A 17,608-nucleotide genomic window follows, 5' to 3' on the forward strand; every position below is an offset into this window, starting at 1 on the left:
CACACAGTTGAACTCGCACGAATTCCAAAAACTAAATGATCCACGGAGCAAGAAGTGCCACGTTTAGGGGTATGTTTGTAATGGGGTGCAGGGCGCGAAGCGCCCTGCCTCCACTAAAAACCCGATATTACACCTACCCGTGTTGTTGACTATAAAAAGTTAGGTTATGTTCGAAACGACTTCCCATTGAAGAGTGTGCAAATGGGAAATTTAACAATTTTTTTGTGGCAAAGTAAGCATTTCCACAACATTTGAAGGTGAGGAACGTGATCAGCGGGTCCTGTAGAAGAGTTCTGTGCAAACAGTTTGTACGAAATCGAGAAGTGCTCTTTGTAAAATTTTACCGATTTCTGTAAAGCGCAATGGATTTTTTAATACAATTTCTACAAAAAAAAAGTAACTCGTTACAATTACTCATTACTTAAAAATGAATTGAATTCCAGTATTATTAGTGGGACCAAAAAATCTGTAGTCCGGTCATGCCGGAATTACCCAAACGTCAACACGTCAATTCCGTCCTTCGCAACCAACACAAAAGCGTCACCAGCAAAATCCCCTAGAAAGTGTAGGAAGTATTTGCCCCGTTAATTAAAATTTATCACAGAAAATGAGACAAGAACGCATCAACAAACAAAAAAACGCATTGTAAACACAACCCAAGTGATGTTTTGAATACTCCAGTCGTAACAATCAACCACATAACCTAACTTTTACTTGCAACGAAAATGTGGGACTCTACGATGTTTCTAAGCACCCTCACCCCGAAATTCTACGTGGCATTAACAGGCACCTCGTCCCTAATCTCCGGCTTGATTTTAATTTTCGAGTGGTGGTACTTCCGCAAGTACGGGACGAGTTTCATTGAACAAATCTCCCTGAATCACATCAGCCCCTGGATCAGCGGGGTTGAGAACACCGACAATGGGAACTCAAACAATAGCTCTTCGAGCAGCTCGCAAAACAATGTACCTGAATGTAAAGTGTGGCGGAACCCCTTGAATTTGTACCGGGGGGCGGAATACCAGAGGTTTTATTGGGCTACGAATAAGGAGCCTCTGACGTACTACGACATGAACTTGTCGGCGCAGGATCACCAGACTTTTTTCACGTGTGAGGCGGACGGCGGGAAGGCGGAGTACGAAATAATGCAGACGGCCTGGAGGGAAAGAAACCCGATGGTACGGATTAAAGCCGCCCATAGTGCGTTGGAGAAGAGCCCGGAGTGTGCCCCCGCCTACATTTTACTAGCGGAAGAAGAGGCCACGACAATCACCGAAGCCGAGAAAATTCTCAAACAAGCTCTAAAAGTCGCCGAGACGAACTACCGGAAATCGCAGACCATGCAACATCAAGGCAGTTTGATGGAAGCGCAGCACAGGAGGGACACTAACGTGTTAATTTATATAAAGAGACGATTAGCGATGTGTGCTCGTAGGTTAGGAAAGTTAAAAGAGGCAGTGAAGATGTTTCGGGACTTAACAAAGGAAGTACCCCCAATAATGAACGTTTTAAACATTCACGAAAACTTGATTGAGGCGCTACTGGAAATGCAAGCATACGCAGACGTGCAGGCCGTTTTGGCCAAATACGACGATATTTCACTCCCTAAATCGGCAACTATTTGTTACACTGCTGCCCTTCTCAAAGCCCGGATAGTCGCCGATAAATTCTCTCCAGATGTCGCTAGTAAAAGGGGGCTAAACACCGCTGAAATGGCAGCTGTCGAAGCCATACATCGAGCCGTCGAATTCAACCCACACGTTCCTAAATATTTACTAGAAATGAAACCTTTAATCTTGCCCCCAGAGCACGTGTTGAAACGAGGCGACTCTGAAGCCATCGCCTACACGTTTTTTCATTTAGCGCACTGGAAGGCGGTCGATGGGGCTTTGAACCTGCTGCACTGCACGTGGGAAGGTACGTTCCGAATGCTACCCTACCCCTTGGAACGTGGCCACTTATTCTACCCATACCCCACCTGTACAGAGTGCGCAGACCGAGAATTACTACCGTCGTTCCACGAAGTGTCAGTGTATCCCAAGAAGGAGTTGCCGTTTTTTATTATTTTTACGGCTGGGTTGTGTTCGTTCACGGCCCTTTTGACTCTCTTGACCCACCAGTACCCAGAACCCATGGGTGTGGTTGCCAAAGCCGTTCTCAGTTGGTTGTCTACGCCTGTGTATTTTATTTACGAGAAAGTCGAAAACATGTTGCCGGCGAACTTGTTACAACAGTTGTCGAGGATCTAAGGAGAGTTTCAAAGCCGAGGTTCATTTGTAGTCATTATTTTCAGAGTGGTTAAATCTGTATTGTTTGTTAAATTTTATTGATTTTATTGTTTGTGATTTTTGTTCAAGCGAAGCTGTACTTAATGTATGTAAAGATGTGAATATGCAAAGAAGGGGCTGTTTTATTGCTTGACCTGACTGAACGAAATTAGCAAGAAGTTGCGCTTTTGCAATTTTCAATTTCGCGGTTCCCGGCAACCTAACCTCAAAACTATAAACCAAAGATGTCTTATTTCTAGACGGGCGATTTATAAACTTGTTGACGTTGCTGTTCGCCGTTGACATTGGGTGCTGCCAACTTGAAGGAAAATTACTACTTCCACGAAAACTAAATTTTGATAGAGATAATGATCATCAATCCCCATATTTTATTTAAGTAGCTGCCATCATTTTCTACACTGTATCTTTGCGTCAGTATTTATGCATTGTTAAAGATAGCTCTCGACATTTAAATCAACAAAAAAGGCTTACATTTTGCCCTTTTTTCTTAATATGTGTAGGTACTTATCTTTTCGTAACAAGAAACTTAGAATATGTTTAAAATAGTAAATGTGTATAGGGAAATATCAATTTTGCAATTACGCTCCGCCCCTCGGTGTGACAACGAATGAAAAATTCACCACTATTGATATCAAGACGGATGGGTGGGGCTTCTCTTTTGGTTTCCTTTGTTAACAATACATTGAGTTTTCTTTCTATAACACGATTACTCAATAACATATTTCATACGGTAATTTCTCGTAGAAAAATAATTACAATTAAGTTCCGCCCCCAAAAAATCATCAGAATGAGACAGGGCGGGTAGGCGGGGCTTATATTTTCCCTTTTTCTTTTTTAATATACATAGCCATCTTTTCACTACAAGAAACTTAAAACATTATTAAAATGGTACATTTTTGCAAAGAAATATGGATTTTGCAATTATGAGACGAAGCCAAATTGCAAATTCGATGTTTCCTTATACAAATTTTCCATTTTAAATTTGTTTTAAGTTTCTTGTTATGACAAAAAGTCTACCTACACATATTAAAACAAAAAAGAAAATGTAAGCCCGCCCACCCGCCCTATCTCAATTGTGATGATTTTTTTTATTCGCCAAGAACCGAGGGGGCGGAGCTTAACTCCAAAATATTTATTTCGTTACAAAAAATTAAAAACATGTTTTTGAGTATCGTGTTGTTCAAAAAATACTACGTATATTAAGAAAAAAGGCAAAATATACACCCCGCCCACCCACCCCATCTGGATTGTAATGATTTTTTTAGAAACTTAAACACATTGTAAGGAAATATGGATTTTGCAATTACGCTCCGCTCCTCGGTCTGACAACGAATGAAAAATTCACCACTATTGATATCGAGACGGATGGGCGGGGCTTCTCTTTGGTTTCCTTTGTTAATTAATACATTTAATTTTCTTTGTATAACACGATTACTCAATAACATATTTCATACGGTAATTTCTCGTAGAAAAATAAGGATTTTACAATTAAATTCCGCCCCTCGGATCACGACGAATACATTTTCTTAATATACATAGCCATCTTTTCGTGTACAAGAAACTTAAAACATTATTAAAATGGTACATTTTTGCAAGGAAATATGGATTTTGCAACTATGGGGCGGAGCCAAATTGCCAAATCGATGTTTCCTTATACAAATTTTACATTTTAAATTTGTTTTAAGTTTCTCATTACGACAAAAAGTCTACCGACACATATGAAAACAAAATAAAATGTAACCCCGCCCACCCACCCGGTCTCAATTGTGATGATTTTTTTTATTCGCCAAGAACCGAGGGGGCGGAGCTTAACTGCAAAATACTTATTTCTTTACAAGAAATTAAAAACACGTTTTTGAGTATCGTGTTGTTTAAAAAATACTACATATGTATATTAAGAAAAAAGGCAAAATATACACACATCTGGATTGTAATAATTTTTATTTTAGAAACTTAAAGCACATTGTAAGGAAATATGGATTTTGCAAATAAGCTCCGCCCCTAGGTTTGCCAACCAATGAAAACTTCATTACTATCTAGATCAGGGCAGGTATGGTTTTTGCTTAATATATACAGTATTCTTTGAACAACACGATACTCAAAAAGATGTTTTTAATTTATCGTAGAGAAATAAGGATTTTACAGTTAAGCTCCGCCCCTTTGGCTCACGATGAATAAAAAAAATCATTACAATCGAGACAGGGTGGGTGGGCGGGGTTCTACATTTTGTCTTTTTTTTCTTAATATGTGCAGACTTATTTCGACAATAAGCAACACAAAACATGTCTAAAATGGTAAAGTTTTGTAGTAATCAACTTAAATCCTCCAATGTTCCACTTCACTATTAATTCACGCATACAAATAATTGAAGGTTAACTTTTTTCAATTTATTGGTCAACAACTTATATCGTGTAAAACCCTCTTAAAAGATGAGACTAACTTTTTCAGATGATATACCCTCTAAGAAAATAGAGGGCGGGTGGGCGGGGCTAGTACTTGATAAGGTAAGACTGATTTTGGCAAATCATATACCCCCTGAGGAAATAAAGGGCGGGTGGGCGGGGATAGTATTTGCTAAGATAAGACGGAATAATATTAAGAGTAGTCACTAGAATGAAGAGGGGGTGCGTGAGCTGCTTGCTTATAATACTGAGGTGTGAATTTTGCTCTTTTTGCCCCTGCATTTGGATTAATAGAAATGACTGAATTATAGTCCATAATATCGTCACAGTGGAGCAAACCTGGCGGAAATTTATCAAAAACAAGAATTATTAACACCATTTGACAGACCGCGAAATTTAAAACGGTTTTATGTTGGATTTAAAGCTTGTAATTTATATATAAAATATGGATTTTTAATTTGAATAAAATATAAAATTCAATCAATAAAATCTTATTTAATAATTATTAGTTATATTAATTGACTTTAAACAAAAAGACCACGCCAAGACCACGTGACAACAACGATTTGCGCGCTGTCAACTCTCTGCTGACACAATTTGGTTCCAAACCAGATGATTTTTTTGCGTTACCAACTGCTTTTGCTCCACTCGTACTTTGAGAGAAATATTAATGTTAAAATTAAACTCCGCCTTAATTTTTGTTTTTTTTTTTTAATATATAGAGTTTTCTTTCAACAACAGGATAGTTGAACATATTGTCAGTTTCTTGTTGGGAAAAGAAGACTTCGTATATTAAGAAAAAATGGATCAAATATAAGCCCCGCCCACCCACCCCTTCACAATTGTGATGAATGCTTTATTCATCGTGACCTGAAGGGCGAAGTTTAGTCTGCAAAATCCGCATTTTTCTACACGAAATTACCATATAAAATATGTTTTTAATTGGGGAAAAAAATTTTTGAGAGAAATATTGATGTTAAAATTAAACTCCGCCTTAATTTTTGTTTTTTTTTTTAATATATAGAGTTTTCTTTCAACAACAGGACAGTTGAACATATTGTCAGTTTCTTGTTGGGAAAAGAAGACTTCATATATTAGCAAAAAATTGACCAAATATAAGCCCCGCCCACCCACCCGTTCTCAATTGTGATGAATGCTTTATTCATCGTGAGATGAAGGGCGGAGTTTACTCTGCAAAATCCCCATTTCTCTACAAGAAATTACCTAACGAAATATGTTTTAAAAGGGTAAAATTTTTTAGAGAAATATTGATGTTACAATTAAATTCCGCCCTTTGGTCTGATTACGAATGAAAAACTCATCATCATTGAGATCGAGACAGGTGGGTGGGGCTTAATTTTTGTTTTTTTTTTTAATACATAGAGGTTTCTTTCAAACACAGGATAGTTAAATATTTTGTCAGTTTCTTATTGGAAAAAAGTATATTAAAGAAAAATGGACCAAATATAATGAATGTGATTTTATTTTCCGAACTTATTTCAGTCACTCGGTATATACACATAAAATTATACATTTTTTGTTATTTCAGGAACAGCTGTTCTTAATATACATAGTATTCTTTGAACAACACGATACTCAAAAACATGTTTTTAATTTCTCGTAGAGAAATAAGGATTTTGCAATTAAGCTCCGCCCTCTTGGCTCACGACGAATAAAAAAAATCATCACAATCGAGATAGGGTGGGTGGGCGGGGTCTACATTTTGCCCCCTAATAATGGGAACAAGAAAAATGTGGGACTTGTGTTCCGTTGAGAGTTCTCAACGGCCATATTGTATTTATTTTTATATTACCTAGGAATTTATATTTCTTTTAACGGTTTCTTCTGTTCATCGTATTAAAATATTTGATGACGTCATCTCAAAATTTTTAAATAAAGTATTATGTTTTTCTATTTATGGTTCAATATACATAAGATATTTTCATAAAAAATATAAATAAAATGTATACAATTTTTATTTCTCTAATTTAAGAATCTATAAAATTAATTTATGGAATCTGGGCAAGATGCCAATGTTAAATAAACGTTGATAATATTTAATATCAGCAAGAGAAAAAAGTTAAAGATTGGAGTTATACACTACAATTACATTATTTTCAACTATACAGATTGTTCTGTTTTTAAGGCGTAACACACAACTTAATTTTGTCAAATGAAATACTCCGTACAATTTTGCATGTTATGATTGACCTCTTCTTAGCTTTATAACCGCAGTTTAATTTTGAAATTCCCATACGATGTTGCCACGTTATTTCAATTTCCTTCTTTTTTAGTAATCGAACGTTTTAAAATCTGTGTTACAATATTTTGTGGATAGATAAGCAAAGGTACGCACTTTCTTGTGATTATACAAAGTGTTTATAAAAATTTTTTGATTTTTACTTCCCGAGCGTAAGCTATCTTATCTTTTTTTTAATATATAGAGTTTTCTTTCAACAGCAGGATAGTTAAACATGTTTTCAGTTTTTTGTTGGGAAAAAAAGACTTCATATATTAAGAAAAAAATGGACAAAATATAAGCCCCGCCCACCCACCCCTCCGCAATTGTAATGAATGCTTTATTCGTCGTAAGCTGAAGGGCGGAGTTTAGTTGCAAAATCCTCATTTCTCTACAAGAAATTATCATGTGAAATATGTTTTTAAAAGGGTAGATTTTTTTATAGAAATATTGAAGTTACAATTAAACTCCGGCCCGAAGGGTCTGATTAGGAATGAAAAACTCATCACAATTGAGATCGGGGCTGGTGGGGGGGCTTAATCTTTGTTTTTTTTTTCTTTATATGCCTACGTAGTTTTCTTTCAACAATTTTTTGACGCAAAGAACAAGAGATATTATAATAATAATAAAAAAAAAACAAAGTCAATCTATTTATTATTCAATATTATTGGTCTGTACTCCTGTATTTTAAGTCACCTAGAATAACTTGTACTTTCTCGTTTTTTCGAAAAACTAAATAAATGAAAAATCTAAAAAACAAGCCAATAAAACTTATAATGAAGTATTTATTCAAAGATTTGTACAATTTAAAAATATAAACAAACTCTTAATCCCAATACTTAATCAGGCCATCCCACCCAGCTGTCACCAACTTGCTTGGCTCATGTGGGTGCCATAACACACTAATGCAAACATTATCGTGCGCTTTCCACTTCTTGTACAACTTTGTCGTCTTCCAATCCCAAATGTAGCACTTTCCGTCGGCATCCCCAGACACCAAATAACTACAAAAAAAAATTACAATTTAAAAAAAAACAACTAAAAAAATCGCTTACCTCAAATCCGGCGAAAAATCGAGGGTACAAGCATAACCTGCCACCATATGTCCCGTGAACGTCTTCTTCCTATTAATTTTAAACCTGTTCAAAGCCGAAAATATAACAATCTTGTTATCCATGCTCTGACAAGCCAGCCATTTTCCATTCGGTGCTGACGTCACCGCAGGCATACTATGCATTGTAGGGTCGGCGATATACTTCATATCGACCGGAATATCCCACTCCCATACACGCAAACTTTTATCGTCGGACGTGGTCACGAAACGCCGGTTGTCATCCACGAACGTGATACTATTAACAGCACCCAAGTGTCTGTCATACTCTTGAACTATATCGCCAGATCTGGTGTCCCACTACAAAAATGCAAATTTTATGAAATGCATACAACATTTTTTCTACACCACTCACACAAATAATTTTTTTGTCGGAAGTTCCTGCTACAAAGAGGTGTTGTTTGTTCTTGTCGGGGTTAAATTTAACACAGTAGGGGATTTTGCGGCTGGAAAAGCGCCGAACAACTTGACCCGTTTCGGTATCCCATAATTTAATATAACGATCGTAGGCTGAAAATTATGGTAATTAGTACTAGAGTGGATGGGAAGGTTTCTGGTACCTGCTGAAAGGAAGAATTTTCCTGAATTATTGAAACAAATGTCTCTGACGGCTTGTTTATGTCCGTGGTAGGTCCGGACACACCTCCTCTCATTGTATACTTCCCACAACTATAATTTATTTATTTATTTATTTTTAATGGTAAATAATAAACCTATAATTAGTACCTTAATTCGACAATCCATACTAGCTGATAATAATAAATGTGCCGTCCTTGGGAACCACCGTATCGCCGCAATCCCTTTGGAATGCCCAGACCACGTATGAATATGTGCTTTGGGCAAAAAGCACCTCTCTGGAGGGCTATCCGACTTCAAATTAACCCCCACATCTTGCGGAGGATGCAAGAAACTCCGTCCTTGATAATCCACCGAATCTGAAACTGCACCCCCAATCAAAACCCGCTCAATCACCACCCACCACTTACTATGAAGAATGGATTTCTCTTCAATTGGTTTCTCTTCCGTCGGTTTCCCTTTCTTGTTCCTCTTCGCAGCCAATTCCTCCAACTCCGCCGCTTCTTCCTCCGACGGTTTCATCACCCTTTGTTCATCCACGAACCCACCCCACGGCCCCAAAAACCCCTCGATATCACTCGGATCGTTATTCTTCTTCCGTTTCCTCTTATCCAACGGCCTCAATTTCGTCGACTCGAACACCGTCTTCGCGTCCGCATTAACGTCCTCACTTTGTCCAGTCGTAGTGACAACTTTCGTGCCTTCAGCTAACCCCCCCACGGTGGGGTCCAACGCGTAGCCAAAACTGTTGAACGTCCGTCTTTGATTCTCGAATTGGAATTCACTGACGTAGGCCGGTTCGACGTAGCCGGAAAGCATATTTCTGGCGGCTTGTTGCTGTTGGGTTTTGAAGGGGTTTTCCGGGCCCACCATGGGTGAAAAGAGCTCTTCGAATTTTGGGTTGAAGGTCACTTCGCTAGCGCTGGGGTCGATGTGGTTAATGCATTCTTCGGAGCCCTAGATAGTGTGTTAGTGACTGGAAGAGTGAAAATGGGGGACTTACGGTTGGGAGGACGATGGGGGCTGCGCAGATCTGCATGTTGGTTTTGAGCGAAAATTCGCTGCTTGTTGGGGGCTCCGGAAGGGTAACTTGTTCATCGTCACTGTCACCGTAGGTCTGCAGTGCCTGCATTGTTGGTAATGTTTGTGAAGTGTGCGAAAACTAATACTTTATAAACTAGCAAACACACAACATAACCTCTATCATACTGGCGTTGACAGAATTGATGATCAAAAGTCACTAGTCTAGGGATTTTGTGTCACGAACTGTCGTTTTTGCAGGGGTGCTCTGATCAAAGTAAAGCCAGTAGAGAAACACACAGAGAATCCAAAATAAAAAAAAGAAAAGTATTATTTACCACCAGTAGTTCTGAAGCAATAATAATTACAGCAATTTTGTAATCAAACAACATGTTTTGACACTGACTTTTGTTTTGATATTTCAATAGTTCTTTAAATATTTTGACCATTTGACCTTTTGAATTGTTGCGTTTTTGGCCTTTTGGCTTCTACGACCTTTTGATTTTCCTCCATTTTGACCTTTCACCTTTTTATTTTTTTAGTTTCTGAAAATTTCAGATTTTCACCTTTTGATGTTGACTTTCATTCAGTTTGATATTTCAGTTTTCACCCTTTGAGTTGTTTTTTTTACCCATTGATCTTTTAATCTTCTGACTGTTTTTTTTTTTTTGACATATTCAACTTTTGTGGTTTTTTATTTTTTGACTTTTCGAATATTTGTTTTTTTGGTTTTTTGTCCTTTTGACATTTTGATTTTTTCAGATTTTGATTCTTGGATTTTTGAAATTTTGGACTTCGCCCTTTTGAGCTTTCGAGTTTTTTATTTTTTGAGCTTTTGAGTTTTTTATTTTTTGAGCTTTAGATTTTTTTTATCTTATGACTGTTCAATTTTTTTATTTTTTAACCTTTCTAATTTTTTGACATTTAATTTTTTTTCTGTTTTTGTGACTTGATTTTTTGACCTTGTGACTTTTTAATTTTTATTTGATTGATCATTTGATGTTTTGATTTTTCGAACATTTGTTCCTGTTTTTTTATTTTTTGAGTTCTTGACATTTTTTAAATTTTTTGACCTTTTAACAATTTCCTTTATTGATTTTTTGAGCTTTTTCTCCTTATGGCTTTTTATTTTTTGACCCTCTAACGTTTTGTTTTTGTGACTTTTTGACAGTTTAATTTTTTTATTTTTTGAAATTTTCACCTGACGGCTTTTTTAATTTTTTGACCGTTTGACCTCTTTTGTGACTTGATTTTTTGATCTTGTGATTTTTTAATTTTTGATTTTTCAAACTTTTGTCCCTGTTTTTCATTTTTTGAATTCTTGACATTTTTTTATCTTTTGACCATTTAACATTTTAACCTTTTGTCGTTATGGTTTTTTATTTTTTGGCTCTTTTGATTCTTTGATGTGTTGAATTTTGTCCTTAATTTTTTTCATTTTGTTATAAATGCTTTATTTCTTCACCTTTCCTTGTTTTGTTTTACGATTTTTTACCTATAGATGATTTTTCGTTTTGATTTTTGATCTTTTGACCTTCAATTTTTGGTTTTTATTTGTTTGAACTTTCGAACTTTGGTTTTTTATTTAACTTTATGACTTTTTTAATTTTTGTGACCTTTGATCTTTTGTTTTTTTTTGGGGATTTTAAGCTTTTATTTACTTCTGGACCTATTGATTTTTTGATTTTTTACTTTTTTATCTTCTGATTCTTTAATTTGTTGAATTTTGTCTTGTATTTTTTATTTTTTGACTTTTAGCTTTAGTCTCTTTGATTTGTTCAACTTTTGTCTGTCTGTTTTTTACTTTCCAAATTTTTGATCTTTTGTTTTGTGACTTTTTGACTTTTTGATTTTTATTTTTTGACTTTTTGATTTATTGAACTTTTGTCTATTTTTTTTGTTTTTTGTCTTTTTCTGTTTGTAAATATTTATATAAGTGGCCTGTCCGTTAATAAAGTTTATTATTATTATTATTATTAATGTTTTCTATTCTTTAATATTTTGATCTTTTGTTTCGTGACTTTTTGATCTTTTGATATTTTGACCTTCCGATTTTTTCATTATTTAACTCTTAGCTTTTGATTCTTTAATTTGTTGAATTTTGTCGTTATATTTTTTTGAACTTTTGTCTTTGTTTTTTATTTTTTAACCCTTAGATCATTTGTTTGGTAACCTTATGATCTTTTGGTTTCCGATTTTTTATTTTTTGACTCTTGACATTATTTACTTTTATGTTTTTTAATTTTTGATTTTTCAAATGTTTGTTTTTTTGGTTTTTTGACTTTCTGATTCCTGGATATTTTGAAACTCTGGACTTTTGGCTTTTCGACGTTTGAATTTCATTTAGATATTTCAGCATGTGGTTCTTAAACTGTTTGGCCTTTTGACTTTTTGATTTTTCACTTTTTGATCTTCTAGGGTTTTTGTTTTTTTGATCTTTCGACTTTTTGTTTTTTTTTTGACATTTTGAGCTTCTAGTTTTTCTTATTTGACCTTTTAACCTATTGTTTTTCCACACTTTTTAAACTTACTTTTTTACGTTTTGACCACTTTAGTTTTTGACCTCTTGACATTTTGTTTTTTTATTTTTTGAAATTTTCACCCGACGTCTTTTTTATTTTTTGACCTTTTGATGTTCTGTTTTTGACTTGATTTTTTGACCTTGTGACTTTTAAATTTTTTATTTGATTGATCATTTGATGTTTTGAGTTTTCGAACTTTTGTTCCTGTTTTTTTATTTTTTGAGTTCTTGACACTTTTAAAATTTTTTGGCCTTTTAACAATTTGCTTTATTGATTTTTTGACCTTTTTCTCCTCTTGGCTTTTGATTTTTTGACCCTCTAACGTTTTGTTTTTGTGACTTTTTGACCGTTTAATTTTTTTATTTTTGAAATTTTCACTTGACGGCTTTTTTAATTTTTTGACCGTTTGGCCTTCTCTTTTGTGATTTGATTTTTTGATCTTGTGATTTTTTAATTTTTGATTTTTCGAAATTTTGTCCCTGTTTTTAATTTTTTGAATTCTTGACATTTTTTTATCTTTTGACCTTTTAACATTTTAACCTTTTGTCGTTATGGTTTTTTATTTTTTGGCTCTTTTGATTCTTTGATGTGTTGAATTTTGTCCTTAATTTTTTTTATTTTGTTATTAATGCTTTATTTTTTCCCCTTTTCTTGTTTTGTTTTACGATTTTTTACCTATAGATGATTTTTCGTTTTGATTTTTGATCTTTTGGCCCTCGATTTTTGGTTTTTATTTGTTTGAACTTTCAAACTTTGGTTTTTTATTTAACTTTATGACTTTTTTAATTTTTGTGACCTTTGATCTTTTGTTTTTTTTTTGGGGGGGTGAAATTAAGCTTTTATTTACTTCTGGACCTACTGATTTTTTGATTTTTTACTTTTTTAACTTCTGATTCTTTAACTTGTTCAATTTTGTCTTGTATTTTTTATTTTTTGACTTTTAAATTTAGTCTCTTTGATTTGTTCAACTTTTGTCTGTCTGTTTTTTACTTTCCAACTTTTTGATCTTTTGTTTTGTGACTTGTTGACTTTTTGATTTTTATTTTTTGACTTTTTGGCTTTTGACTTTTTGATTTATTGAACATTTGTCTATTTTTTTTGTTTTTTGTCTTTTTCTGTTTGTAAATATTTATGTAAATGGACTGTCCGTTAATAAACTTTATTACTATTATTATTATTAATGTTTTTTATTTTTTAATATTTTGATCTTTTGTTTTGTGACTTTTTGATCTTTTGATATTTTGACCTTCCGATTTTTTCATTATTTGACTCTTTTAGCTTTTGATTCTTTAATTTGTTGAATTTTGTCGTTATATTTTTTTGAACTTTTGTCTTTGTTTTTTATTTTTTAACCCTTAGATCATTTGTTTGGTAATTTTATGATCTTTTGGTTTCCGATTTTTTTATTTTTTGACTTTTGACATTATGAACTTTTGTGTTTTTTTAATTTTTGATTTTTCGAATGTTTGTTTTTTTGGTTTTTTTGGTTTTTTGACTTTCTGATTCCTGGATCTTTTGAAACTTTGGACTTTTGGCCTTTCGACGTTTGAATTTCATTTTGATATTTCAGCATGTAGTTCTTAAACTGTTTGGCCTTTTGACTTTTTGATTTTTCACTTTTTGATCTTCTAACGTTTCTGTTTTTTTGATCTTTCGACTTTTTGTTTTTTTGACATTTTGAGCTTCTAGTTTTTCTTATTGCACCTTTTGACCTATTGTTTTTCCACACTTTTTAAACTTACTTTTTTACGTTTTGACCTCTTTAGTTTTTGACCTCTTGACATTTTGTTTTTTATTTTTTTAAATTATCACCCGACGTCATTTTTATTTTTTGATCTTTTGATCTTCTGTGTTTGTGACTTGATTTTTTGACCTTGTGACTTTTTAATTTTTTATTTGATTGATCATTTGATCTTTTGATTTTTCGAACTTTCGTTCCTATGTTTTAAAGAAAAATAAGGATTTTGCAACTAAGCTTCGCCTCCTTGCCAACAACGAATAAAGAAAAATTGTCACAACTGAGACAGGGCGGGTGGGCGGGGCTTATAATTAGACTTTTTTCTTCTTCTTCATATACATACTCTTCACAACAAAAGACTGAAAACATGTTTAAAATGGTAAATTTTGTCTTCCACACTTCTCTACAAATTTACCATTTTAAACAAGTTTTCAGTTTCTTGTTGTGAATAAAAGACTGCGCACATCTAAGAAAAAAAGAGACAAAATACATACCCCGCCCACCCACCCTCATCTCAATTGTGACGAATTTACTTATTCGTTGTGAATCGAGGGGCGGAGCTTAATTTTGGTTTGCTTTGTTTCTTACTTAAAACTTTTCTATGAACAACACGTTTACTTAAGAACATCTTTCACATGATAATTTCTCGTCGAAAAATAAGGATTTTGCAATTAAGCTCCGCCTCGTTGCCAACAACGAATAAAGAAAAATTGTCACGACTGAGACAGGGCGGGTGGGCGGGGCTTATAATTTGACTTGTTTTTTCTTCTTAATATAGACATTCTTCACAACAAACGACTGAAAACATGTTTAAAATGGTAAATTTTGCCTTCCACACTTGTCTACAAATTTACCATTTTAAACAAGTTTTCAGTTTCTTGTTGTGAATAAAAGACTGCGCACATATAAGAAAAAAAGAGACAAAATACATACCCCGCCCACCCACCCTCATCTCAGTTGTGACGAATTTTCTTATTCGTTGTGAACCGAGGGGCGGAGCTTAATTTTGGCTTGCTTTGTTTCTTACTTAAAACTTTTCTTTGAATAACACGTTTAAGTACTTAAGAATATCTTTCACATGATAATTTCTCGTTGAAAAATAAGGATTATGCAATTAAGCTCCGCCTCGTTGCAACAACGAATTAAGAAAAATTGTCACGACTGAGACAGGGCGGGTGGGCGGGGCTTATAATTTGACTTGTTTTTTCTTCTTAATATAGACATTCTTCACAACAAAAAACTGAACACATGTTTAAAATGGTAAATTTTGTCTTCCACACTTGTCTACAAATTTACCATTTTAAACAAGTTTTCAGTTTCTTGTTGTGAATAAAAGACTGCGCACATATAAGAAAAAAATAGACAAAACACATACCCCGCCCACCCACCCTCATCTCAATTGTGACGAATTTTCTTATTCGTTGTGAACCGAGAGGCGGAGCTTAATTTTGGCTTGCTTTGTTTCTTACTTAAAACTTTTCTTTGAATAACACGTTTACTTATGAACAATCTTTCACATGATAAGTTCTCGTCGAAAAATAAGGATTTTGCAATTAAGCTCCGCCTCGTTGCTAACAACGAATAAAGAAAAATTGTCACAACTGAGACAGGGCGGGTGGGCGGGGCTTATGATTTGACTTGTTTTTTCTTCTTAATATACATATTCTTCACAACAAAAAACCGAAAACATGTTTAAAATGGTAAATTTTGTCTTCCACACTTGTCTACAAATTTTTCATTTTTGTCCTTATGATTTTTTAATTTTTGACCCTTTGACTTTTTGTTTTTATGACTTTTTGGACGCTTAATTTTTTTATTTTTTGCTACTTTTAGCTTCTGGCTGTGACGTGTTGATTTTTGTCTTTAATTTTTTTTATTTTTTGAACTTCTGACCCTTTGTTATTAACGTTTTATTTTTCTCACTTTTTCTTATTTTGGTTTTTATACCTTTAGACCCTTTGAATTTTCGCTTTTATTTTTGGCTTTTGGTTTTTTATTTGTTTAACCTTTCGACCTTTTGTTTTTTATTTAGATGACATTCTGACGTTTTGCCCTTTTGATTCTTTGATTTGTTGAATTTTGTCGTCATAATTTTTAGTTATTGAACTTTTGGCCTTCTGATTTTGTGATCTTTTATTTTTTTGACTTTCCAACTACTTGTTTCTTTTTTGGTATTTTTATGTTTTATTTATAATTTTTTGACGTTTACAATTACTTTTTTTATTTTGTTTTGATATTTCAATAGTTCTTTAAATATTTTGACCATTTGACCTTTTGAATTATTGCGTTTTTGGCCTTTTGTCTTCTACGATCTTTTGATTTTCCTTTTTGACCTTTCACCTTTTTATTTTTTTATTTTCTGAAAATTTCAGATTTTCACCTTTTGATGTTGACTTTCAGTTTGATGTTTCAATTTTCACCCTTTGAGTTGTTTCTTTTGACCCTTTGATCTTTTAGCCTTTTTTTGATCTTTTAATCCTCTGACTGTTTTTTTTTTGACATATTCAACTTTTGTGGTTTTTTATTTTTTGATTTTTGATTTTTTCAACTTTTGATTCTTGGATTTTTGAAATTTTGGACTTCGCCCTATTGAGCTTTTGAGTTTTTTATTTTTTGAGCTTTTGATTTTTTTTATCTTATGACTGTTCGATTTTTTATTTTTTAACCTTTCTAATTTTTTGACATTTAATTGTTTTATTTTTTAAAATTTTCACCTGATGGCTTTTTTAATTTTTTTACCGTTTGACCTTCTTTTTTGTGACTTGTTTTTTTGATCTTGTGATTTTTTAATTTTTAATTTTTCGAACTTTTGTCCCTGTTTTTTCATTTTTTGAATTCTTGGCATTTTTTATCTTTTGACCTTTTAACATTTTGACCTGACCGTTTGCTCCTTGTAATTTTTTCATCTTTTTGTCTTTATGGTTTGTTATTTTTTGGCTCTTTTAGCTTTTGATTCTTTGATGAGTTGAATTTTGTCCTTAAATTTTTTTACTTTGTTATTAATGCTTTATTTTTCACCTTTTCTTGTTTTGTCATACGATTTTTTACCTTTAGATCCTTTGATTTTTCGTTTTTATTTTTGATTTTTTGGCCTTCGATTTTGGGTTTTTATTTGTTTGACCTTTCGAACTTTGGTTTTTTATTTAACTTTTTGATTTCTCTAAATTGTTTTGGCCTTTTGACGTTTGGCCTTTTTGTTTTTTGATTTTTTGAACTTTTGGCCTTATGCTTTATTATTTGACCTTATGACCTCTTTTTTATTTTTGTGACCTTTGATTTTTGTTTTTTTTTATTTTTTGGGCTTTTAAGCTTTTATTTATGTGACTTCTGGATCTATTGATTTTTTGTTTTTTTTTACTTTTTTAGCTTTTGATTCTTTAATTTGTTGAATTTTGTCTTGTATTTTTTATTTTTTCAACTTTTGACCGTTTGTTTTCTTATTGTTTTCGCCTTTCGATTTTTTATTTTTTGACTTTTAGCTTTAATCTCTTTGATTTGTTCAACTTTCGTCTGTCTGTTTTTTACTTTCTAACTTTTTTATCTTTTGTTTTGTGACTTTTTGACCTTTTGATTTTTATTTTTTGACTTTTTGGCTTTTACACTTTTTAATTTGTTGAACTTCTGTCTATTTTTGTTGTTTTTTGTCTGTTCGTTAGTTAATAAAGTGTATTGTTATTATTAATGTTTTTTATTTTTTAATATTTTGATCTTT

The 17,608-nt window shown here is 33.2% G+C and overlaps 2 protein-coding genes across 2 annotated transcripts; one reads left to right on the plus strand and one right to left on the minus strand.

Moving 5' to 3' along the window:
- Positions 1-532: 532 nt before the first annotated feature.
- Positions 533-2,401, plus strand: LOC135125260 (protein ST7 homolog). The gene has a single exon (XM_064050700.1). It carries the CDS (start codon positions 726-728, stop codon positions 2,247-2,249), a length of 1,524 nt encoding a protein of 507 aa, XP_063906770.1. The 5' UTR covers positions 533-725; the 3' UTR covers positions 2,250-2,401.
- Positions 2,402-7,696: 5,295 nt separating this feature from the next.
- On the minus strand, positions 7,697-9,851 carry LOC135124796 (pre-mRNA-processing factor 17). The gene is made up of 7 exons (XM_064050012.1): positions 9,620-9,851; positions 9,027-9,573; positions 8,767-8,981; positions 8,601-8,709; positions 8,396-8,550; positions 7,985-8,340; positions 7,697-7,933 (listed from the first exon to the last, which is right to left on the minus strand). Exons 1-7 carry the CDS (start codon positions 9,746-9,748, stop codon positions 7,756-7,758), a joined length of 1,689 nt encoding a protein of 562 aa, XP_063906082.1. The 5' UTR covers positions 9,749-9,851; the 3' UTR covers positions 7,697-7,755.
- Between the last annotated feature and the right edge of the window lie 7,757 nt (positions 9,852-17,608).

This window comes from Zophobas morio, unplaced genomic scaffold (assembly GCF_036711695.1).
Source record: "Zophobas morio isolate AGI-343-1 ecotype UQ-CSIRO unplaced genomic scaffold, CSIRO_AGI_Zmor_V1 ptg000008l, whole genome shotgun sequence".
NCBI classification, from domain to species: domain Eukaryota; kingdom Metazoa; phylum Arthropoda; class Insecta; order Coleoptera; family Tenebrionidae; genus Zophobas; species Zophobas morio.